The sequence below is a fragment of the Diprion similis genome, chromosome 1, assembly GCF_021155765.1.
Source record: "Diprion similis isolate iyDipSimi1 chromosome 1, iyDipSimi1.1, whole genome shotgun sequence".
Lineage (NCBI taxonomy): Eukaryota > Metazoa > Arthropoda > Insecta > Hymenoptera > Diprionidae > Diprion > Diprion similis.
The window spans coordinates 740975-767426 of record NC_060105.1 but is presented as its reverse complement, the minus strand read 5'-3'; the positions used below and the strand labels follow the sequence as shown (position 1 = coordinate 767426).

The window sequence follows — 26452 nt, the reverse complement described above, 5'->3', positions numbered from 1 at the left end:
AGGACACTCGACTTCTTTAAAAATAATTCGTACAATTTTTCGAATGACGCGTTAATTTTGCAACTTGAATATTCCCGTCCTGCGAACCCCCAAAAAATGCTGCTGCTGGAGATTTCGTGCTCGGCGATATCGAACGAGGAATCTTCTTTTATTCTTTCTTTTTTGTGTGTTTTTAATGGTAAAAATACAAGCCTGCCTGGAGAAAAAAGTCTTCTATTTCTATTGTGAAAGATCATGGGATATACGCCGGATTCAACCGCTTTGTTAGCATTGATACAGGTTGCCGTAGCGGTGCGGAATCCCGTGAGGAAAAAGGCTTCAACGGCATTTGTCGGGGAATCGGCTCTGTGTGTAGGTATACGTATAATAATATCGATAAGATATATTTCCGGCACACAAAGGAGGGATGGATGCAAAATTGAACTCCAGTCCGGAGCGTCTAAGCCCGGAAAATTCCCTTCTCGCTGGATCGGCTCGGCTCGCGAGTGTGAGGGGCTGAAATACGTAATTTCATTTTCGTAAGCCGATGGCTATTCCCGAGTATCACCGTATTTATATGCAGATGGTGGTAGTCAAAGGTGCGGATCGAAAAACCGCGACCGATTTCGAATCTGACGGAGTTGGCGAAGTACGTCCACTAACACGTGTTAAATCGTAGACCGGAAATGCTTGCAAAATTTTTCTTCTATAAATCTTCATCGTTATTCCCTACCTCGGTAAATTCTCTTTTACAATTATAGTTTTATTCCGAATAAGGTATAAAGTTGCTCGAGAGATCCGTGATATTTAACGATGAGTTCTGGAATCCTGACGAAATGACGACGAGGATAAAATGGCGAGGGGAGGAAGAGAAGAGGGGCTCTGTACCTACAAAGAGAGGGACAGAAGGAAAAGCAGGAGCTGTGGAATTCTTCCGGTGCGACCTTCGCGGGTCTTTGGAATCCAGTTTTGGAATGACTGGAATCCTAAAGACGTGGAGCATTCAGCTTGCACCCCGCGTTTCGTCGCGTCGCCGCCACTTCATATCGGCGATGCTCTTTATATAAATACGAGTATACGTGTGCAGGAATCATACGAGTTGGAGGTCGGGAACGTGTGTCTGCGTTAGACTCTGCAGGTGGGCATATGAGGCACGCGACGTCGGATTCCAGGGAGATTACCTATCCTTAACGAGGGTGGATCGGGGCTGAATTTATATAGAAGGAAGGCGAAAGCGTCATCATCCGATGAACGCGACTCGTGCGATTTAGAGGTGAAGTAAATGTGCCAGTTATTTACACGTTTAAATTCAGTTATTTTCCAAAATTATAAATTCACGACACAAATTGCGAATTTCTCGATGACTAAAAGCAATTACTGGAGACTTCGATCCTACAAATTCATTTTTTTGGTAATTTTAGAACTAAGGATCAAACAGAATCAATCAAACAATGTCAATAATTTGGATACTAATCTTAATTGTTTCGCGATTCTTGGCGAGGCATTAAATTCGAAACTGATTGTAAGCATCGCTGGACAACTTTAATTTGTATTATACTATAAATATGATGAAGGTTTCGACGCGTGGTGGAAACTTACTCTGATGAATTCTAAGGTGGCATGGCCACCTGTTATTCATTTCATTTTATTTCTGTATTTTATTCTCTTCCAGATTATTTATAGCATCCCCGAATTCTCATCTCTGCTAAACTGGCGCCGAATCGGTTGGGTACTCGAGCGGAGTAACAACGATAAATTTTCCATTGTTGCGCCGGGGAAAGTATGAAGAGAGACCGCCCATCGGGGCGCTCTTTTCTCCTCTCTCCTCCCTCTTCTTTTTCTTTCATCTTTCGCTGCGGACGTCCAGGAGTGGAGAGAGAAAGGGAGAGAGAGAGGTCTACAAAGTCGCAAGCCTGCCTACGCGATCCTTGAAGGGATAGTGCAGGGATGACGGGAAGGGCTTTCGGAGTCGAATTGATGGTTTTCATTGTTCACCAAAATGGGCGGGACTTTGCCGGCAAGCAAAGCTTGCCGAATGATTTTTATCCTCGTCTAATTCCGATATTCTGATATTCCGTTATCCGCAGTTCACTTGACAAAGATATTTGGATCGGTCGTTGAATAATGCACCTTTTTAATAAATTATAATTAGTGCTGTTGGGTGAACACGAGAAGCAGCTTCCTTCCTAATATCGTTGAAAAGACAGAGATAAAGGAAGAATATTTTTTATACACCAGCTGAAAGCATCTGAAACGATTTCATTAAAATTCTGTATCGATCGAATGGTTCGCCAACGTTATACAAGTTATCCAAAGTAAGAAATAGCGGAACAGTTAGAGCGAGTCATTCTAGCAATGTTTTTTCTTTCTCCTCTTTTTTTTCGACCCTCTATACCGAAAGGAAATACAGACACAAATAACGTATATATTTTTGCGTGTGTATGTATCAAGGCGGCAAAACAGGGACATTTATCAGGATTGCCCGATAAAATAAATAGACGCGAGTAAAGTGACGTTTTAATTATAAGGGGAGTGATGTATGTCCGTTGAGCTCGGAAATGATCCTGCACAGGGCGACGCGTGACGCGGAAGGATCCCCGGAACGAGATTCCGAGAGAGAGAAAAAGCAAACAGAAAAAAGATAGATAGATAGATAGATAGATAGAATAGAAAGAAAAAAACTAAACCAAGTCCGTCGATAGTTTTCACTGCTTCGGAATGACAAAAGAACAAAAAAGTAAGTATGAACAAAGTAAACTTAAAAAAAAATTTCAAAGCTCGAGCTGTAATTTGTCCAAACAATCTCGAGACGTCGATAATAATTATTTCCTCGCTACACTTAGTTTCGTAATTGAAAAATTTTCAGAATTTTTTGCAGAGTATCAAGAGTCGAGAATTTTTCTCTTGCACGAAGTAATCTTTATTAATGCGCTGCCCTCAGTCGGGCGGCGAGATTTCTCCATTATTAACCTGTGACCCAGGTAGGTTTTCACCTCGCCGCTATTAGCAAGAAAATTTCGATTACTTTCCACGAGAGAATACAGCAGAAATTGAGTTTAGATACAATTAATTAATGATAATAAAACGAGAAACACTTTTTTAACATTAATACGAATACGTGAAACTTCTATGCGACTAAAGTTTGACAGTTCCACAAGAGTATCGGTTCATTATCTCGTCATGACAGACTATCCCTGCAACAATTCCCCGGAATGACCACTCGAACAGGCCTTAAATATAACGAGGACCTGGTAGTATGGAGCTAGAAAAATGAAACGAGTAGGAAAAGCGAAGGGATGGGACGATTCCGGTACCAGTGATAGTCAGATGGCGAACAAGAGAAGTCCCTATATTTCAGCCAACGACATCTGTTATTTCTTTGCCACGTTATAACAATCTCTTCCTCGAGTATTTATTGGACGTCGTAAGGACGTGCGATTGCAGGCTCGCCCTGCTACACGATTGTATTGAGGAAAGAGAGATATGTGCGCGTCACATATCATGTCGGGGGCGGCGGAGGGGGAGGGGGTAGCAAAAAGGTATGGTAGAAGGTACGTGTGTGGCTGGTGGCTGGTGGCTGGTGGCTATCGGGGACCAAACGGATTATACGTTCGAAGATCGATAGTGGCGAGCAACGCGGAGGCTGAGAGTGCGGCCTGGAGGGTGGACGATGGCAAAAAAGTATGGCGGGAAAGGTTGGATTAGCAAATTCGCGGACTGGAGCTACCGAGCAGGACTCGGTGTGGCACCTGTAATTAATTAATCATAGGAACCTTGGCTGAGCTGGAGGGTCACGGCTGACGTAGACGGGGACGTGGACGTGGACGTGGACGTGGGCGTGGACACGCGCGGATATTGGAAGGTTGAATTATATCTCGATGCCTGATCTTTTTTAGCGTCGTGGAATAAGGTGGATGAGAATGTTTTTCCCTGAGGGGGATTTTTAATAACTCGGATCAGAGTGAAAATTGCAGAGACGAAACGAAATCAAATATCGTATACGCTGGATGGAAGTATTCGAAGCGACATTCCGACCCTCCCAGCAGGTGAATGCTTATACCTTTCATCTGCATGGGCGAGGCAACCGGCGTAAAATGCTTTCAAATGCAAATCCATCATTTCGCGTGGAGAAATACGCGGCAGCACGATCTAAGTTTAAATAGATTTATTTTGTAAAAATCAAAAGAAAGAAAAAGGGGAGAAGAATTGCGAATCGAAAGGCAAAGACTCGCGGCATTTCATTCGGATTGCGAATTTTTGGCACAATTATTTTCGCAACGTCGGACGATCGGACACCTTGTATCACTGCATAAAGAGAGAGAAAACTGAAAAAAAATCCATGTTCGCGTAAGGCAGAAAATTGTCGGACGGATCTATCGGCGAACGAGGAACCGAAAAATTCTACAGCGATGAAAGTCGACGAGGTTGGCGGTGCTTTTCAACCGGTATAAATCACCCTTCGCTTAAGCCAAGACTCGGTAATATTTCACATTTTTATTTACGGTACCTTCGCAGCTCAGATTCGATTCAATACTGCAAGAGTTATGCCCTACTGCTTACGTTATACTAACGCAAGTGTTCTGCAGCCTCTAGGGTGGTTCTCCTTATTTTGAAGAGCGGTATTTTCATCAAATTTCACCAAACTAAAGAACAAAATACCGAAGAAAATCCACAGCTCTTGAGAAACGTACAAGATCAATTTTTTCCGCACAATCCGGAAGAAAAGCCAACGCTTTTCGTTATACGCGGACAGTTTCGACAGTCGGAATTCCGACTCCCTACGGAGATAAGAATAACCTTTGAAATTAGAAAGCGAGTGATTACCTCGAGTGTCGGTGTAGGAAAAGAAGATAAAACGAGAAGAAAAGAAAAGAAAAGAAAAGAACGGAAGATAAAAAGAGAGGGAAAGGGAGAAGAAGAGACGGACTGGCCGTGGCTGATTAGGCCTCCTCAACAAATGCAATCAGTGAGTTTTGAGGCAGAAACAGTAGAAGAAGATGAGGGATTCGGGCGTCGTCTCGATCTCTGCTGCTTCATGATAGGGGGAATTTCTCTGGGGGATAAATGCTTGCGGAGCTGGGGCGAAGGATATGCGCGAGATAATGTCAATCCACGAAGCGGAATAATAAATAATAAGGAAAAAAAGAAACCCGTGGAACAATATCCTCGTAACACAAAGTGAGGTCAAAACTGATTGCGAGAAACCACAGCTCACATTAGAAGAAGAAGAACGAAAAGGAAAGAGAAAATCCCCCCCGCCAACGTATCACTTTTCTGATTAGTCACGAATCCACTTGGATCATCGCAACAATGGGTGGTCAATGTCCTGGACGTCGAATCCTCGTGATGTCGAGTGATGTCGAGGACACGGTAAGTAAAGTGATCCCTGAGATTAGGGCAAAGCGAGACGGCGGGTCGGTTTCGCGTCCGCAAACTGTCGCGATTCGTCTTCATTTGAATACTTGCCCCCCTTCCAGCCTTCATCGCTGGAGATGGTGGAAGCGAAGCAAGTGGCATCGGTAGTCTGGCTGAAGGAGAAGGGGGGGAACACGCCGAAGCAAACGCTCTCGTCTCTCTTGCCTGATACTTTAAGCTAGTTTTCACAGCCCTCCCTCTTTTTAGTGGTTAACTTTGCCGGCGCAGGGCGGATCGGCGAAACGGCGAGCTAACGTAAACAGAATTCTCCGCTAGGCGGTTAGATATGCAAATGAGATACTATATAGTAGAATTACAACTGAGTGTGAGGAAAAAATTAAAGCAGGTAGATAATACATATTAGTATTCGATCCGACGCGATCTCGGGCACAGGAAAAAAAAAGAAGCTGTTAATACATAAGCCTTTTCTGTCTTACCCTGTCTGTGAATAATTCATAAGATGTTGTTCGGTAAGTTTGTTGGAAAACTTTCCACCTTTTTTCCATCTATTTTTTTTTCGTTTTTTTTTTTTTTTTTTTGTTTCTTCGCAAGGTGGTTAAATAAACACCGCAGGGTGAATCCAGGAGAATAGCTTCCTCGACGCGTCTAATTTCGAATAGGGTTTCCTACCATTTAGGTAATTGGGAATAGGGCGAAGCTTTCATCGCTTGAGGGTTGGCTGTTCGAACAAGGGTGCAGCAGCAGCAGCAGCCGCAGCCGCGATGCAATCACGCGGAAAACCCGCTTGTAGCGTAATAACAATTTTAGTATGGCATGCAGCTTTACGGTCGTCGGTACTATAAATCCACAGAAGTGGCGAGATGTTGGTTTGACATAAAGAAAAGAGTCGAATGAACTCAACGCGCGATGCGCACATTTTGTCGGAATAAAACGAGGGGAAGAAAGATTCGTTTTTATCAACGCGCGTATAACCAAATAATCTCTCGAACCCGCCGCGGCGTTCAATTCGAGTTATAAATACCGTGTGTCCATGGTCTCTGGCTGCACAGTTCCCCAAATTTGCAGAAGCGATTGTCGTTTTCTGGACAAACTAAACTTGCCTTTGATAAAAATTGGGAAAAATCCTGTGCAGATACTCTGAATGTGTTGCAAACGACGAATATATATATATATATATATATACATGCATATACGCATATTGTATCGATTTGTATTTATTCCCATTAGTCAAGATTACCTCATCATTTAATTCCTCTTGAAAGGCGGGTAGTTTTCTCCGACTCTCGAATCCAACCCTCCGAAGACTGGGGACGCGTGGGTGGTTGGATAAGAGGGTGCAGAATGCAAGAGGTTTGAAATGGCTGGGCGTGGAATTAGGATGGGAGAGGAGACGTGTGCAGCGTAGGCTCGATGTGAAATGGAAGTAAGGCATTGCTTGGATTCACTTCGCTCAGTTCCCACACCCTGGCTCGGAGTCAAAGAGACTAGATCTATTGTAACTGCCTTTCGGCACCATACGTTACGCGAAGGGCGTTTAGAGCCCCTTATCCTGCCTCGGATTGCTTCCAAGACCCTGCGTAGCGACGTCGAATAAAACTTCATCCCCTAAATTGTCGTTAATTGAAAACCCTGGATTGAGATTGAGATTGAGATTGAAATCGAGATCGAGACTCGGTCGTTTCAAACTTTTTCAAATATATTAAACATCGTCTCTCGTCTTTGTTTAGAAGTACAATTCGGCCCTACAGCTACATTATATTACCTTTTATTCAAACGCAAAAGATAACGACGGATGAATAATCTTCGCCTGTCATTAATTAAAATGTTATACACGCCACGATTCACAGACAGCGTTTGAAATTATACAGCGTATGATTAATTGGTGATGAGAAAATTTCGTTCCTTTTTTTTCGCCAGTTTCCGACAGCTGGCGAATATTTTTATTTTTTTGGCTGCTACGTTAATATGAACGACGGAGCGTTCAGGGGCGTAAAAAAATCACATTTCATTTTATAATTAAGGACCGTTGTTAATATGCATGATTGAGAAATTTAGTTTGACAAAAAATTAGCGAACGAAATACCTAAGAGAAGAAGTTTTTCTACACAGAAGTCTACGCCACGCTCATTTTCTTCAGCCTCGTTTTTTCTCTGCTCTGTATATATGTACCTGCCACATAAGACTTGCGGCGCGAAGAGATGGAATGAAAAAGCGAAAAGTAGAAAAACAATCTGAAAAACACACCAGCTAATAGAGAACTCTGTATATAAATACAAATAAAAACAGTCGAAAGGTATAATAGAGGAGCGGAGCTGAAGGGCGGAAGAAACTCTTGGAAAATCGTTGCTTAGGGATGAAGGAAGGGAGGAGACAGAGTATAGAAATAAGGAAAATCAAACAAAGAGCGAACAACTGAATTATCTAAGAGAAAGGGAATCCCGAGAGATACGCGAAACGGGGGCTCAAGGTAAAATAGCGAGATGAATACACCCCGAATTTCTCAATCCTTCGATAATACCCGCCCTCGCTGCCACAGGATCCCCAAGGACTTCGAGTCGTCACAAAGGACTCCCGCGTCTTTCCGCAAACTCCAATTCTTTTCTCGATTATATCGCAGGACAATGCAGCAAGCGTGTTGCACTTGAAGACATATAATATTTTACTCAAAAATACTTCGAGTCCCAACCACACATATAATTATACTTATATGTATATACCTTGCTACCTCTCATTTTCTCTTTCTACATCGTCTGCAGTTTTTCAAAAAGAAAACTGCTTTGCTCTGCCACCCGCACCTGCATACGTCTTCGAAAATTGATGAATCACCCTGCTTCGCTTCGAGGCAAACATGAGAAGAAAAAGAAAAACAATAAAAATGGCTTTCTCAGATGCTACTTATGAACAATACCACCTACTTTCACTATAACAACACAACTGCAGGCTGCACGTACAATTAGATTCGTTTTATTTCGATTGTATCGTGCCGCAGCTGTTGTTTCAAAAATTCGTCCACGTACAGACAATTCCAGTCAATAATTTTTCCTTTAATTGGCCGCACTAGCACCGTTTATTCGTTTACCCGTACGATTTCAAAATAAAAATGAAATCGAGTGAAAAATCGTGCGTCTAGCATCGTATGCAATTAAGATTACATTATTATATATATAATGCATTAATTACGAAAATAGACTGCACAATTAAAGTGGACGTGTATTCAAAGTTCGCTTTGCCAGTCATGGTCGATCGCCTTTGTTCCTCTATATATTCATCTCGCATAGTTAATTATTCCTCGGCAACGAGCAGCGATAAATTTAATTCCATTTCGCTGTATGCACCGGAATGCCGTTTCATAAAATACGGAGAAATAAATTCCAATTCAACTTTTCGGATTTCATACAAAGCGGAGGACTCGTGGTTAAGCTGCTACGCACACGAACATTTTGAGTATATAGTTCGAAGGAATAAAAGAGAACTGAAAAAATGAACGGGGGGATTAATTGACGTAGAGCGGAGTTTTTCCGTCGCAAGGAATAAAAAAAAGAAAAATAAAACGGAAAAAGGCGAAAAAAATACCAGCGGTGCAGAAAAGAAGGGTGTATATATGGGGGGTAGAATGGAGAAACGAGTATCGCGTGTTGTTACAGGCGACGATTCAATACCCTGGGTGAAACGGTTGATCCCATAATCCTTCGGGCGTTCGTTGTCTCGCTCACAGCCCACGTACAGATCTATAGATATATGTTATAGAACGTTGCACGCGACACACGCCGTGTTCTCTCGCTCATTCTATATACACTTCATGCATATCCATGTCAGTTTTACGGTTTGGATTCACCCGTTATATAGTATAACGTATAATTCATTATTATTCAGTTCTGAGCTTAACAGCGATGCTAACGCGGTGAGGATATCATCGCAGGGACATTAAGCCGTGCAGTTCTGCAGTGCAGTTTATAAGTACGCCGAGATAAATCGCATCAAGTCGATTATTATTTTAAAAATTAAACAACATATCATCGTGCATGTACCTTTTAACATTTAATCTTCATGGTGATGATAATCTTGAAGAATGATTCTTAACGCCTATTCGCAGGACATTCGGGATGGTTACAAGGCATAACAGAGACGAGCTAACGTCGCGGCAGTCTCGTTCTATCTTCCTAAAATAACGAGGAATGCCTATATCGGATTTCGCGGATCCCGGGTCCTGCAGGCCCAAGATTGACCGAGGGTTCGGCGGCCATCAAAGGGGCGTAGATTCGTTCGATTTAACGAGATTACAAAGCAAACGTACTCTAAAAGGGTGCGTCGAAGCTATTAGGACGGAGAGCCGCGAGGGAGGCCCGGCGAACTGCCTGACCGGCATGGAAAATGGCTCGCAGGGTGTACGAAAAAACCGCATCCTCACCCGCGACACGTGACGTCGTTCTCTACGCAACACGGCGAACCTGCGAAGATCGATTCGCGCGAAGCGGATGCTTAACGCGGGTTGCTGATCACGCTCCGCGAATTAAAAGGACCAAAAGCAAACAAGACTGTGTTCGACCCTTTTTCGTTCTTCTATTTTTTCCACCTTTTCCTCTTGGGTTCGCCCTGCATCGGATGACAGAGGTGCAGGGTGACGACCCTGCAGGCTTCGCAGCCAGCCACACCCTGTATTGACGATACTCCCTTTTCTCCGACACTGGCATGCCGGAAGGCCGGATTCGTTTACCGCACTTTTTTCAGTATTCATCCGCCACAATGAAGCGTTTAATGAACCCGGGACGAAAGCAATTTACCAGTGTCGCAACGACACGCATCGCACGCTTTGGTAACGAGAATAAGGTGAAAAATCGGCAAAAAGCTGCAACATGATCGTTAACGCATAATTGCGATACTTCGAAATTTCAGGATTTCGGTATACGCCAAGTATCGTGGTATAACAGCAAAGCCGGTTTCGGTTACAGATTTCGTTACCGACACTTAGCCAAGATACAAACCTTTTTCTAGTATCACTTTATCCGATCGAGGCTTGCAACAAATGTTGATCTTGTACGAATTCTCGGAATTTCGGCTAGGAAATAGTTTTCGAAATGACCAAGAAGTCCCCCATCCCCCAACATGATAGAAAAGGGTTTGTGTTTTGGCTAAGCGTCGGTAACTGAATCTAAGTCCAGAACCAGCTTTGCATTCTACTAATCATCCATTGGTAATACTACTTAACCTCGAGGATCTCGTACCGTATAAAAAAGATGACTTTCAAATGTGTATCAACTACGAAACCACACGCAATAAATACTAGACTGAAAGAAATTCATGAAGAAAATATCTTTTTCCCGCACGTGTTAGGCTACTCCGTTACTTGTCCTCACGCTCGAATTTACCCCTCTCCATCAGCTTCCGTTCAACCTCGTCACGTAGCGGACCTTTGCATTCACTCGGATACGCCCGAATGGGACGGTGAAAGCCTTGCAGGGGCAGAAGGGCAAGGAAAGGAGAGAGGCAAACCGAGCGGACGCAAATCGTCCGAAGGTGGATAGTGCACGTGTCTTTCCAACTCCGGAACGATGTTCCGATTCACAATGTGTATCCCAGGGTGAACAAAGGGTCCGAATTTTCAAACCCGAAGAAGGGGATCTGCCGGTCCAGAATCAAGTGAAAAGTATTTTGGAGAATCACGTTTTGGAAGGTTTCGCAACCCATGCTCGCCTCGATCACGGTCATTCAGTTCGCTTGGCAACATCAAAGCTTATGCCTTATGATATCAAGGGCATATGCCGTGATCCTATTACCAACTTCGGAATGGACGCTAGTGATCAAAGTTGGGCCAACAAGGTCCTCAGGCATTAGAGATCAACGCGAGAGAACCACCAGGTTTGTAAATAACCAACTAATTGCTGGCCCACTGGTAATTATTAGACTCGCAATTTCGGCACGAGGGATTTCGCTCTATGCGTGGATTTCTGGTAATCAGGAGAGCGTGAGAAGACCCGTCTCTCAAAATTAGCAACCCCCTCCCCACATAAGGTGATTCCGGGCAAGGTGGTCGTTGGCTTAGTAAATGGGCGGCAGCCCACGGCTGGATGTTGGGAAGTTGTTGCTGCCGTAGTAACGATAACGTACCGAGTTAAATGAGTACGAACGAGGACCAAATGAGTTTGTTCGCCAGTTTAACTAGCGCTACCACTGGAATGATACCACAGAGCCTATAACTAGGACGTGAAGTGAATTAATTCTCACACCACGACAAATTAATTACACGCATTTGTCCCAGGAATTTATAAACTGCGGAGCATACGCATCACGCGCTGCATACGATACATAGATTCTTGCTGAGGCAGGACGGCTCGATTGTATCCAAGGACTTTTTCCGCCCTGGATCTCCTCGCTTTTGCAACTCGACAAGAACGGTTTGTCGCAAAACTCGGCGTTCAATTGGAACAAATGATTTAGCACGCTCGTCGGGTCCGACAATTTCGACACCTATGTCCGTCAGACAAAGCGTCACTGATTACCGGAAAATGAGAAACGTCGGAGTAGAATCTCCGGCAGGACTATTTCTCGCGTCTCGGTTGAGTCGACAGTCCACTCGACGAGCATTATGTAGCGTAGGTAGAAATCTCGTCGTTTCTCCTCGATAAATTTCAACCAACTGCACAAAGTGTGTCAAACTTCCAGTGTGCTATTTTCTTTCCTCGACATACCAAGAAGCCCCAGAGTAATATCCGGTCAAGAAAAAGGCGTATGCGGTGGAAGAAATGAAAGCTGCACGGAAATCGAAGAATGCATTGTGACCCTCGAGATTCGCTCTCGTGATTTCCGGTCTCGAAAAGTTGATAAATAATCGGAGGCAATTAAGGGTATCTCGGAAGACCAGGGTAATTAAGAACCTGCAAAATAGGTGATTAGGGTTCCGAGAGCCCGGCGCAAATGGCGGTTGTGAAATGAGGTGAAAATAGTCCTTCCAAAAATACCCCAGAGTGGAACGAAGTGTATGGAATTATATGCTGCATGGTTACACCTTATCCCTCAAATGTTGGAAACGATCCGCACGTACGAGCACGGGGCGTTAAATTTATTGCTCGAAGCATCGACGTTGACGGGCTCGGGCATTACCGATGATTGGGTCATTCACTATTCATCGGACCCGAAACCAGTCCGCGTCATCCGCCGAATTCGATGCATCACGCCAACTTCGAGTATGATTCTGCGTCTCCCACTTGGGTTTCGTTTATTCTTTGCCAATTTAAAAATTTTTTTTTTATGTTTTTGCAAACGTCTAAGCAAGTATTGTCGAATGTGTCGATTCTAGGATCTAGGCATCCCAATTTCATTTGTGATCCCAAACGGCGGACGTGGCTGACATTTCCCTACAGGTATAACTCACCCTACCTACAATACAGAAGGCCGGGTCTTGCCCCTTGCTTCCCTTCCCGGCAAACTGGGCTGGTCGTTAATTTATGTACCGCCACGTAAATGATAATTAACTTTCGGTCACTGTTACCACATAGTATACAGACCAAATTGAGAAAACTTTTGCAACTGCGTAGCTGGTCCCACGCGTGTCCTGAAATTTTTAATACGCGTGTCACCGTAATTCGAAACTAAGAACGGACTGGGGTGCGGTTATTTTTTCGTGTTTTTTTTCTGTACGTACGTATATTCGCACAACCCTTGAAAGGGAATATTTTCGGAGACCGCGGGAACGAGTCTTGAGAAACTTTTCCAATTACCCAGTTTTATATTAACCAGAGTAGTTGATTGTGGCTCTTTAACATCGAGTTAAAATGGCGCGTAAGAATTAAATACGTAATCAGTTGTGACGAGAAATGTCCAGGATCTTAAATATTGTCATTCACTTTGACTGCTTAGAGAGTGAGAATTGTAGAAACTTTCATTGTCAAAAAATGATGTCAAAAAGTTTAGTTTAGTTTGAAGCATTGAGAGGTCAAAAGCGCAGCCAATGTTTTCCACGAAATATAGGACGAAGAGAGTATTCAACTAATCATCGAAGAAGAATAAAAAAATATGTGGGCTAAAAACGCTGAAGCCTCGGTGTGAAATCCGGGATGCGCTTTGAAAGAGCGGCTGTAAATAATGGCAAACAAATTATACGCGGGGCTGAGGGTGGCGAGTGTGGTGCACAGCGTTGAATAGAGCAATTTGAAATTCGTGGTAACTTCGGTAATTGGTCCGTTACCTTGGTAACCCTACCCTCGAATCACAATTATCAAAGGGTAGCCGTCCCAATAGGCGTTAAACGCGGGAAATGGGATTGTGAAGGCAGATCGGTTGCACGAAAGGCGAGAGCAGGAGGACAGTCGAGTCTACCGGTTCACGGATGGTTCGCGAGTTCGTCAGAAGGACGTCGCGTCGGCGAAAGGACGAAAATTGGGAAATAACGTAGGTACGGTTGGATCGAATAACAGTCATCAGTGCCGGTGAAATTTTTGCAAAAAAAAAAGTCATTTATTACCTCTATCTGACAATCGAAAAGAAACCGCGAACGACGAACCCTTATTAGAGAGACCGAGATGCTTTTTCAAACGGAAAGAAAAATTTCATTCCCCACGTGTCAGTTTAATGCGACACCCTTAACCGCGTGCATTCATTAATCACTCTTGTGTACGAAACCTGCATTTGTAATACATTTCCACGGCACACGAATAAAAACATTTGATACTCATTCTTATCGCGTGACAGATATAAGCTGATAATTTGGCATCATTAATTCCATCAAATTTCGAGGATCATTGAAGCCACTCGATTGATGCCATTATTTAAGAAGGACTTAATTTTGCGGATAACGATGCCTCGTCTCAAAGAAATAAAAATAAATTAACGTAGATACATAAGACGGTCTTCGGTACCCATATTGCTTTAGCGAACCATTTCAGACGTCTCGTCGCGACGGTTCGTTTCGTCGCCTGATTTATATTCGACCGTTTTCCAGCAGCGACGTAGAACGTCCTCAGCTGTCTGGTTGAGACCCTTTCTCTTCCTACGGCGTTGAAACGGACCGTCGCGACGGTGTGTAACGAATTTCAAGATTTTCCTCCAGAAGGATTTCTGCACCAAAACGAAACGAAACGAAGCGAAACCAGGTCCTGTCTTCGCTACACTCAGTTCATTCACAGACAAGATATTTTTTTACCAAAACTAAAACGGCTTAAAAAGAAAAGGAAAACAGAAGTGGAAAAAAAAACTCAATTCTGGCACCCTCCACACCACGAATTCCTCTCCCGCAGCAGCTATTCAAACTGTCACCCGTCAGACGAAAAGCACTCCTCCAAGTGTTTCTCTCTCTTATAACACCCCCGCCATTTTCCGCAAGTGTTGTACAAAGACAGGCGTAATGCTGGATTGAGAATATTTTCTTTGGGAATGATACGCAGGTGTTCGCGTACTCACCGCAAGAAACAAAGGAAACAATGGGGGGTGACGAAATAAGACAAAAGAAAAATAAATAAATAAATAAAGAGGAGGATAAGGATAGGGGCGAGGATGTCGGAGTATAAAGATGCGCTGGAAGACGGCAACAACCGTCTGCCCGGAATGCCTTATACACCGAAGAAATTCAGAAGGATAGTAACCAGGTTAAGACCATCTGGTAGCGGGCATTGGGACAATGGTAATAAATGAGACAACGGGGAGTCGTTCGAACGACGATAAACAAAGGTTAACGAGTGTATCGGGAATCGGAGAATCGGGAAATCGAGGACCGGAAGTGCGTTCTGTCGCCATCCTTACCCAGAGGCTAATAAAATTTCCCCAGATGGAAACATGGCTCCGAGTAAGCCGTGCTCACCGAAACGATGAGATAACTCCACCGGTAAAGAAAGCAGCATACCGAGGTTTCCTTAGACATTTCCAAAAAAAAAAACCGTGACACAGACTCATAAAAACAGAGAGAGAGAGAGAGAGAGAGAGAGAGAGAGAGAGAGAGAGAGAAAAAGGAATAAAACCGATCGCTTCGTTAATCTTTCTCATCCCAAGAAGAGCTGGGGAAAGCGGCTGAAAGGTTGTAGGAACTAACACACTTAGACTCTAATCCCTCTGGTCTGAACCCCGTTAATTCCTGTATAGATATGTTATACGGATGAATCTGACATCGAGATCTCTAGCAGTTCGAAGCTCGGTTCTGTGATTCTGGAATAACGGAGCAGGGAACCGTCGCGTCGACGAGGCTACGACATCAAGGGGTAAGCGTGTATTATTAGGCGAGATATAAGCGAGCCAATTTACACGCGCACTAAGCACAGACACCAAATGTGGCCAGGGATGGGGTGTTATTATTATACCTAGTTGAATAGTCCTCCACCCCCCTCCTCACCTATGCACGAGTATAATTCGCCGCCTCACCGCGAACCAGTCATATCTGTTATCTTACACGTCTTCCATGGGCGATACGAGAGCGAGCGTCCAGATAAGGGTAAGATACAGGGGTCGAGTTCACTCGAGGACCTCGACGTCGCCGAGGGGAAGAAACCGATTCTAATTGCAGGCAGGCGGGCTGCAGAAGCCGTTGATTGCGGGTGCGGACTATCGCCGACTGGAATTTCGCGTGGCGGTTGAAAAAGAGGCTTTGGATCGAGATAAAGTCTTCGTTCGGGTCCCAGGTGACGTTGAAAGAGGATCGATGATCGAGGTTACGCGGCGCTTTTTCCCCCGTTTTCACAGAGCGGCATGGCACGGCGATATGAAAGTGATAAATTCTTATAGAGTCCGTTCTCTCGTTCGACGGTCAACTGGTGGTGTCAACCTTTCCTCCCTAGGCCCGACCCTCGGATCAGACACACTTCGAAGGGGTGAACGGTGAGGAAGACACGAAGGACGGTAGGACAGAGACTGACGAGATACATTGATGCATGGGCAAAGGGAAAAGGAGGAACCGGAAGTCTCTTCAGAAGGGCCAACTTCAGCCAGAAATTTTTTTCCACCGAAGATAAGGGACCGCGAATATTATACACGTGACAGGTAAAAAATATCTACTCGGTTGGACACGTTTTTGGCGATCTGATCTGAAAGCACGAATGAATTCTTCAAGATTGAACAACGATATGATTTGTGTCGTTTATTTTTTATCCTTGTCTTTCAAATAGGAACGAACATCTTCGAATGATCGAGTCTTTCCTCTTTCTCTCGGATAAAATGGGTTCGAACGCGAAAGCTTTCCCGCATCCCTTCGGTCGGAAAATTGTTCCACAATTCGAGAACGGTATACCGGAAATATTTCATACCATGCAAGCAAGCAACTTTCACGCATGTGAATGATTGTCCGAGGCAAAAAGGGTCCGTCCTACTGATGACGACGGATCGTGGATCACCGCGTCAGGTCCGTTCGACAAGTGTGCAACGAACGATCTCGTCCACAGAGGCGGCGGGAAGTTGGGACGGGGGGAAAAAAATGTAACTGATCGACCGTTGAGCTTTCGCTCTTTTTGTTTCGTTCGGCGGGATGAATCCGAGTACATTGGACGCGACGAGGATCAGGCCGCGCGGTTTCCAAGCTGACATAAATCTCGAGGCGTCCATTAGCGCGACACTATGTTCCCGAAAGTGAGGGGGATGATGGGGACGGAAATGGGGGGGAGGCCGGGGGCTGCATGTCGCACCTATCGAGGGCGAGAATATCCACCCTGTGACACGAATCTCAGGATCCGCCCTCCAGGGGCGCCGTATTGTGGCCCCGAATATGAAGAGCGAGCCCCTAGCACACGTGTAAACGCACGCATTTGTACCCGTCATCTCTCACCCGTTCGTTCATTCGGTTTAAACCCCCCCCACCCGGCGACGTGGTGTTTCACCAAGTTTTATACACATACGAGAGATTTTTTCAATTTGGCGGTACCGAAAATTCGTCCTCCCTTCGTCATCGTCCTGCTAAGGGCTCGAATCTACAGTTGAATAAGCCCGCGATTAACGGGTTCAACGCGGTTACCTACCACCGGAGCCCAGAACTCAGGGATGTGAGAGGGAGGATTTCGAGAGAAGAGAAAGATGATTCCTGCATGCAGACTGCAGCGGCGGCGTAATGGCGCCGCCTTGAAACACGCCCGATGATAAATCCTGGCTTCTATCTATGCACCTCTCTTCCGAGAGGAATCGATTCCATTGAGAGGGTCACCCGCAGGAACTGGCGAGGGTTTTAATCGCGAAGGTGGAGAGGGGGGGGGGAGGCCAGACGCGAATCGATCGGTTATCAAAGATTCATCCCTAAGGAATTTTTAACCTTCCGCAGGGACGATAAAACCTCCTATCTTCAGAGTAGTCGAGTACTATCCTTGCAAGGTGCTCGATTCTTTTTATCGAAAGTCTTGAAGGCATTCTCTCGAATTACGTTTTCATGTGCAGAGAGAGGGGAGCTCGGTAGAAATATTATTGAAACACTGTGAGGCTCTCGTTTTCGCTTCGACGAGGTATGTAAATTACAGGTAGGTGCGCGGTATTATAATTACTGTCGACAATGTGAATTTTACATGCGAAAAAAGGAACTGTATAAATAAGAATGAAAAAATTGCATATACTGGGATGGAAAAACGTTGTTAAAACCTCGGTCGCGAAACGTAAGATAAGAACTACAGATTTCGTTATAGAATTGAACAAGGGAAAGGCTGACGCCTACCGTCCTCCAGATATATACGTGACGCAGGATAAGGAGCTTCGAAATTCGGGAGAATGCTGACATATTTTTCCTCCTCTCTTTACTTTTTCTTTCTCTCTTTTCTTCTATTTATTTTCCATTTCGGTTCTGATTGATCCACACGTACAAGACAAGCCGTCGACACGCACGTACTACGCGTAGTGCGGAGATATCGAAGTGAAGTAAAAATGAAACGAAGACCGCCTTATTTTTTGCTTCTGTTACCTATTTTTTTTTTCTTTTTCTTCTTCTTCTTCAGTTTTTTGCTCGCTATTCATTTTTATTTCTCGCCCAGAAACACATCGCCCAAAACGAACGCAACCCACGCAACTTTTGCCAAGATCCCGTGCCATTTTTTCTACTACGCCAGACGTCTCTACAAAAAAAAAAAAACGGTATGCAAAAATCTTATTGCTAGATACTGTCAATCTGATCTCACGATACCGTGCCGAGTTTGACTTCTTTCCACTTACTTTCAAATCGAAATACGAACACAAGTAGCTACCGAATATTTTATCACTGACAAACGTAAAAACCATTGAATTATCATTTTTGTCTCATAGAAAAAAAAAAAAACAAATAAAAAATATACGCCCGCGAGAAAGTGACGGTGTGATAATATTTTCATAGAGAAATGAAGAAACGGAGCTTGGAGTGTGACGGTTGCGTGTTTAATGGGTGATACCTTGATTCCCATCCGAAGCGCCAAAGCTATAAGGGCTCTCGCTAGAAGGGGGAGAAAAGAAAGCAAAAAAGGCGGAGAGTTGAGTAAAGAAAGAAAAGACGAGTACCGGCTGAAAAAGAAGAAAAGGGGGAGGAAATAGCGAAGATTTCGCAGTAGCAGGAAGCTCTCTCGGGCATCGCTGGGGCCAAGACATCGGGGACAAGGCCATTACCCACCCATTTCCCGGCATACCGATTGACTGCAATTACAACATCCCGCGACCAATCCCAGCCTTGGACTCTGACAGTTTCTCCCTTTTCCTCCCCTAGAGTTCATCCTTACTGGACTGCGTGCTTTGACCGGCGTACAAAATAATCTCCGGAAGATATCCGGAAAAACATGTTGAAAGAATACTAAAAACGTATACGACAGCGAGAAAATCTTTATGCCTTGGTAAAACTTTATATTCACCTTGAGGTTTCCAAAAGGCTCGAGAGACTGTTTCCTGGAGCTGAAGAATATCGCTTTCGCCACCGACTTCCAGAATGATATGGGAAAAGAATACGAAGAATCAGAATAAGAATGAGGCGATGTATAAAAGAGTGAAAGAATAGAAACGATCGAGAGTCGTCCGCGGCGCAGATGGTCGAGAATTGAAGAAACAGAATGGCAAGAAAAAAAAAATAAGAAAAAAATAAATAAATACGCGCTGCCTGTGCGATGAGTATATTACTCTGCTACACGGTTGCTGCGATACAAGCCTTATCTTTATGGCTTTTCGGGAGGCCCATTGACTGGGACGAGGCAATAACACGCTGTACTCTATTTGAAATGAGCATTAGCTACCCCCGCGCGGACTGCGACGTTAAATTCATTTCGAATTTAGCCCAAGACCCGGGGAAGAGATAAGAACGGTAGGAAAGCAACCTTTTTAGAACTTATCTGCAGTACATCACCTCGAAACTTAACCGCGCGAATACTTGTGCAGAGGAGTGAAATAAATAAAATCTCAAGAAGAATACCTGCACCCTTTGGGGTGCGAGGGATGAAAAATACACTGTATAACGCTGAATTCTGGGTATATATAATAATGCCGAGATACGGGCAAAGCAGGTTAAAACGAGGCGGGGACTCTGACCTTTAATCTTTATTACGAAATTCTCTCTTTAGATATAAGAATGAGAGAAAAATGAAATGAGGAATAAGAAAAACTCACAAATTTGAAGAGAAAAGAATGAGAAAAGTAGGGTGACGCAAAAACTCGACGAGATTGAAACGGTCGAGTGGCAACAGACCACAACGTAAATGACAAATCATTGTTTTCGACAGCTTCGGAAGCTTGGGGAATTCAAGTTCTCAAGTTCAAGGGTACGTTGGTTATTGGAAAAGTCCACCAAGGAAGTGACAACAACCAACGAATATAAGGAAGCCGTAGTGAACAAGGGGTGAAAATAAGAAATGAACAAAAACCGGGTAAATCGGCTTTCACATTGAAAAACGTTGAAGCCCATTCCTGTAGGATCATTTGGTCGGTAGGTGCGAGCAAAATACTAGCCAATCCGGCTCTCCGCGACTTCGGAGAATACAATTCAGCACCCCTGTACGAAGGATAACGGAATATGTAACCCAGAACCAGGGACCTGCAAAAACTCAAGCATCCATACCTGCCGAGACCGCGAAGTAGGGTAGGCATATATACACGCGTCAAGAGTATGCCCACGCAAAACACTCAACGGTAACAATAAGAAGAGCCTACTCAGCCAACTCGGCATTATAATACACTTCATACATAAACATGTACTGTATATATAGAAATTTACTTACAAAATGTCCGGAGAATTTCCCAAGAAACTGGTCGATCACTTTTACATACCCGTAAGATACTTCTGTATTCTCGAGTTGAAATTCTGTGTACCTCCTGACTTTCATTCTCCTCGAAAAACAAGGACGAAAACCAAAATCCGAAATACAATTGACTGGAATTACGTCAAGTGTGGCAATTGAATTGTTGCAAGTGACTGTCTGTCGTTGAGAAAGATTTTATGAAAATGATCTGATACAATTGAAATGTTTTTTAATTCTGAGAGTTGCTGTTTCGCAAAGTCGAAAAAGGATTCGATTGATGTACCGTTTCAAAGGACAACGATCCTGCGTTTTCTTCTCAAGCGATAGCTAACGTCGGATATACCGAGGTACCTGGCAATAAAATCACTGATAATTCAGTATCTCCGATCTGCTGTAACGATTACGGTTGTGATTACCGTAACTGTTAGTGTGATTATTGTGATCATCCGCGGGAGAGAAGCAGCACGGAATTACGAAAATAGTGGTGGCAGTTGGCGGATTTCGCGAACTCCGTGGAAACGGACGCTGTGAGTAGAGAAAGAGAGATAGAGGAGGTGGAGGTGGAGGTGGAGGTGGAGGAGGAGGACGAGGGACGAGGGACGAGGGAGGAAAGGACGCACGCGCACCACCTTATCGAGTCGGTGGCAGAGACACCACGGTGGTGGTCGGCACCGTCGACGGAGGCGATGGGCTCAGTTGCGCAGAGATATTCATGCCCTCAAGTCTGTCGTCAATCGGACGACCGGGTGTCTACGGTTAGTCGTATCATGTTGATACCGATCGCGTACCGCGTAACGAAGCGGAGTAACCGAACTCGAAGGATCGTGTCGGAGGGTGAGTAGGTGCGGGATATTTTGTCGGTGAAAACGTCAGAGGATTTGAAAAAAGATAATAGTGAGCTAATCGCGACAACGACAGGAAACTAGCACAAGAGTGAAATATCCGTCGTCGAAGTCGTCGCTCGACGAAACGCGGGGTGGAAAGATGAGGTCAGTGGAGGGAGGGTAGCAAAAAAAGTGGGACATTGGTGGTAAAGCGAAATTGATTACGACATGTGAAGCCGGTGAGGTGCGAGCAAGAAACGAGATGTGGCGTTTCGCGCTGGTGCTGGTGGTCGTCGTCGGTTGCTGCCACGCGTGTCCCGAGTACTGCGAGTGTCACCAGCTACCGGACCCGGAAGACCTGGCTGCCCTCCTGGAGGCGACTTGCCTGGGAAACGTCCCGAGGCTGGTCGATCTCTCGTCAACGACGCGTCGGCTCAGGATAATCGGAGCGAACGAGTCTGAGATCCTCGGACTCCTGGAGGAGCTCGCTAACGGTACGGCACCGCTGCCGTACCTGGATGAATTTCACTTCACCAACTGTTCCCTGAGGTCGTTGAACTCGTCTGCGTGGTTCGCGGGACTCGAGAGAGCCAGGACGCTGAATATTTCGCGAAACAATCTGTCCGATCTCGAAGATATGCGGCGGACGGCTGCCGGTGGTCAAGTGAACATGAGCAACCTCGTGGTCCTCGACGCGTCTAATAACCTAGTGAGTAACCTGAGTGCCGACACCTTCGGGACGCTTCCGATTCTCGTGCGACTGTGCCTGAAGGGAAACAGTATCGGGAGTGTGAACGCGCGAGCTTTCGCCGGTCTCGGGCTCCTCGAGGAGCTCGACCTCTCGGACAACGAGCTCACGTCCATACCAGAGACTGCGCTGACGCCGCTTGAGTCCCTCGAGAAGCTGGACTTGAGCGGAAACCAGCTGGAGGTGCTCGGCGCCGGTTGGTTCGAGAGCTTGGGGAGACTTCGAGAGCTCGACGTGTCGCGTAACGGTTTGTCCCGCGCGGCTTCCGGCGCCTTGCAACCGCTTCCTGGACTCTCGGTGCTGAGATTGGCGGGCAACCCGCTGCGGGAACGCGACGTTTCCCTGTTGTTGGGTACGGGTAGGAAACTGGAGACGGTCGACGCGTCGAGAACCGGGTTGATCCGGGTCCCGGCGGCGCTGACGCGGTCCGTCCGCGCTCTGAGACTGGCGGGAAACAGACTGACGTCGATACGTGGCGGCGACCTGGACAGCTATCCGCTGCTCCGTCTCCTCGACATGTCGGACAACCGACTGACGGACGTCGAGGAAGACGCGCTGGGCCGACTCGAGGCCCTCGAAGTGCTTGATCTGTCCGGCAATTTTTTAACCAAAGTGCCGCGTAGTCTCCCCGGAAGTTTGTCGTTTCTGAACCTCGAGCGAAACCGCATCGACACACTGAGATTCAACGATCTTCAGGGACTCTACAACGTACGCGAGTTGTCGCTAGGTAAGAACTCGATCGTCGACATCCAGGAGGGAGCATTCGGTCAGCTGATCGCCCTGGAGGTGCTCGACGTATCCGACAACCCGATGAATCAGCTCCCGGCGAACACCCTCAACGGTCCAACGCACCTCGGCACCCTCCGGATGTCGGGGCTGACCGCCCTCAAGTGGGACCGGCGAGACCAGGGTGACATGACGTTTCCGGTCCCAGCACCCGAGAGACTCGTAGACTTGGACGTGTCGAGGAGTCCGGTACTGGCGGCTCAACTCTTGGCCGACACGGCAGCCTTGTCGGCGTGCAAAAGTCTGCTGAGACTCGACCTCGAGAGCACGAATCTGACGAGCATCAGGTCGGACCTCGTCTACTTCGTGCCTCAGCTGCGAGTCCTGGGACTCGGCGGTAACCCGTGGAACTGCACTGACGAAATTTACTGGCTCGGCGAATGGTTGAGAAATCACGAGGAGCGTGAACCCCTGTCAAAATGCACGCGCGGAATACACGTCCGCGACTTGCCCCCACCACCAACGCCAGAAGCGACCTCGTCAAGAAGCGTCGCGACGCCGCAGGAGAAGTCAAAAGTCGGGACGTCTTCCCGCCCCCCGACAACCGGAGACGTCAACATCGCCACGGAGTTGTTCCTGCGGTGGGAAACGGAGGGTGAAAATACGACCCTTGTAGAAGAATCGACGTCCGTTAAGGTAGCGCGAAGTTCCTCCTCCTCGGCCCCTGCAAGACTGAGCGCGTCAGCAATCCTCTTCAACGTTTCTCACCGGCTCGCGCCGTCCCGAAACCGAGCACCGAGCACTCCAAGACCAACGAACACCCTGGAAATCATAGTCGAGGAACTTTCGGCCAACGGAACTTCGACGACGAACGCGACGCGGTATGAGGATGAAGATGAGGATGTGGAGATGGGGGTGGAGAAGGAGGAGGAAGAGGAAGAGGAGCCAAGGAAGAGCGGAAGGGAGGCGAACACCGTCGCCGAGGAACTCAGCGGACGCGCAACCGACTCCGGGGCGCGAGTCGCGGAGGGTTTATCGGCGGGGGCGCATCCGGGGATGCTGATCCTGGTCGGCGCGGCTCTCGGGGCGGTTGCGGCCTTTTCGGTGGTTCTTTCGCGGCGAGCAACGGCCAGGAGAAGAGACTGCTGCTACCAGCGTCAGGAGAACATAGAGGTTCACACTCTGACGCCGGTAACGGAACTCTGGTGATTCTCGTCGCGGGATGGACGAGGACCGACGACGACGACGATGTTCGAGGAGGTCGTGATCGGTTATTATTTCAACGCCGAACGGACGGTGTGTCAATCGACAATAATGCAGTGTCGAGAATGGGGGACGATGAGGAGGTATAAATAATAAATAAGAAGCGCAGGGTTGGACCTCGACGTGGATAAGGCGAATTCACGGACGGTGTTTACAAGAGTTCGAGTTATAATTGTGTCCGTTTGAAAGGTACTACGTATACTATTGCATGATGATGGTTGATAGTGGCGGTTGTCGTATTTATTTGATGAATTGGTACGAACCGAGTGTTATGATGATAATAATAATAATAATAATAATAATAATAATAATAACGCGAGGGGGTATATATGTGTGCAAATTCAACCTAGAAGATGAATTGATCGAATGAAATATAGAACTGTTTTATCCCGCGTCGTGTGAGACATAAGTACAAGTAAGTTTCACTCGGAGACCAATCCTGCATAAAAAAATAATTGAAAAGAGAGAAAAAAAACTAAAATAAACATTTGTACAGAGAAACGTTATTGCTTCGAGGTTTTTATCCACTGTCTTTATTTTTCAAAATAAAAGACGGTTTTGCCAAGATCCCACCCCCCACCAAGAATAATGTAATAATGATGATACGAAATAAGAAAAACTGATAAAGAAAAAAATGAGAAAAAAGCACTAGAATAAAGAGAAAAAAAAAAAAAAAATTAAAAAAAAAATGAAGAGGCTAGATATTATCTTTCTTAAAAATAACCAGTGTCAAAATACCATTATGATAATAAACCGATGTACAAAGAAAATATATTGTGGCTACCTAATGTTTTCTTTCATCAATCATATACCGCATCCTCATCATCGCATTGCCCTTTAGCATCGTCGTCGTTAAGCTTTTTATACGCTCGATTCTTTTGAAAGCTTTGATATTTTTCCGCCTCGTCTATGTTGTAAGCATTTGAATTGAAAAGGTCACGAGCGTCCCGGGCTTATTTGATGACATAAAAACGTTAATTCCATTCGTTGAAATCGAATCACGCAGTAGTCTGTCCGATTTATTACATTACGCATAAGGAGATTCGAAATGTTCCCGAACCTGGCAACCTTACCGCGGCCAGAGTTGTGTATATGACACACCTACACACACACACTGTATACATTGGATCGATAAGAAAGTAAAAAAATTTAAAGACGCCGGGTAGGATGGCGGTGCTTTTCTTTCAACTTGCGCTACAAGAGCCGGTTCGTTAAAAAACTCTTCTCTTTGCGGAGTCAGAAATGTTTGCAGACTCTGACGCTTCCGAGTTACGCAAATTTTATTATGAACATAATGACCATGGCGTGCCAAGTCTTTCTCTGTATATGCAATGAGTGGCATTTCTTTTGCTGCGAGGTCATTCCCATTTTCCTTACTCTCCACCTCGACTCCTCCGACAATTAAGTATAGCGACGTATAATAAGCGAGAACTCTGCTGCCCAAATGGCAAATCGTAGTCAAGGTTAGAAAATCCGAGTAGAAACTGCAATAGCAATGTTCATTCGACCATGGAATAAGAATGTGAGGTGGTAAAAGGTCAAGAGAACGAGGAAGAGGTGAAACGTGGAATTCTCTGCCCTGCAGTCTTGAGGCTACGAGGTGATTTCAGCTCTCAGATTAAAGGGGAAGATGAGCTACGGAGTTCAGGCTACAACGATGAAGCGTCGAGCGTCTTAAACTTTGGAAAACCCAATCGGAACACAATTTGTCATAATCGAATGAAATTACATCTACTAATTTCGCCTCCCTCGCCAAAGCAGCCTCTGCAATATTCGTGTTTACCGCACAGACCGCGCAGATTAAGGTGTCACCGAAGGTTATCGTTCTCCCTCGATAATTTTCGCGTCCTTTCTCGAAGCTCCGACGATCGCCAAAAACAAGATCCCCTTGCTCATTTGGCCCGAGACCCTCGACCCGGGTTGCTGCGTCCCTCATTAACGAGTTCGAAACCAAGAGTGCAGATCCGATTGGAGCAAGTTTCACCAGCGGTAAAAGGGTACACGATAATGGGCAAATAGGACAGGGACGAAGTTACCCGAAAGTGTTCGCAGGACTTCGGCTGACATAGCGGTGGGTCAGAGTAATCCTGTCTACTCGAAGGTGGAAATTTTGGGATGGGAGAACACAGGATAGACATTAGGGTGGTCCTTAAAAAGGCAATTTTTAGATTCCGACCGGCTTGCCCCGCAATTCAAGTCTAGGTAATTCAAAAACAATTCCCAAATTTTTTTAGATTTTTATCTCAACTCCAATCCGTACCCCCAAGACGGTGGATTTTCCTATTCAACCCTTGCAAGGGTACATCTAATCTACCGAACGAATTTAGATGAAATTCAGTATAGTGGGTTGTTGGGTCACTGATTAGGAATCTCAACTCAAAATTTGAAATACAAAGTGGCGG

General features: G+C 45.6%; 2 protein-coding genes across 2 annotated transcripts in view; one reads left to right on the top strand and one right to left on the bottom strand.

The window, feature by feature from the left end:
- Positions 1-26452, bottom strand: part of LOC124405745 (protein timeless homolog) — a 79363-nt gene that overhangs the window by 24997 nt on the left and 27914 nt on the right. The gene's annotated exons all lie outside the window — the stretch shown is intronic.
- Positions 21144-24335, top strand: LOC124405755 (insulin-like growth factor-binding protein complex acid labile subunit). The gene has a single exon (XM_046880927.1). The coding sequence runs from the start codon at positions 21576-21578 to the stop codon at positions 23994-23996; it is 2421 nt and encodes an 806-aa protein (XP_046736883.1). The 5' UTR covers positions 21144-21575; the 3' UTR covers positions 23997-24335.

What these genes read in the sequence shown, in the direction of transcription:
- LOC124405755 (XM_046880927.1), top strand. Translation starts at nt 21,576, where the DNA reads ATGTGGCGTTTCGCGCTGGTGCTGGTGGTCGTCGTCGGTTGCTGCCAC.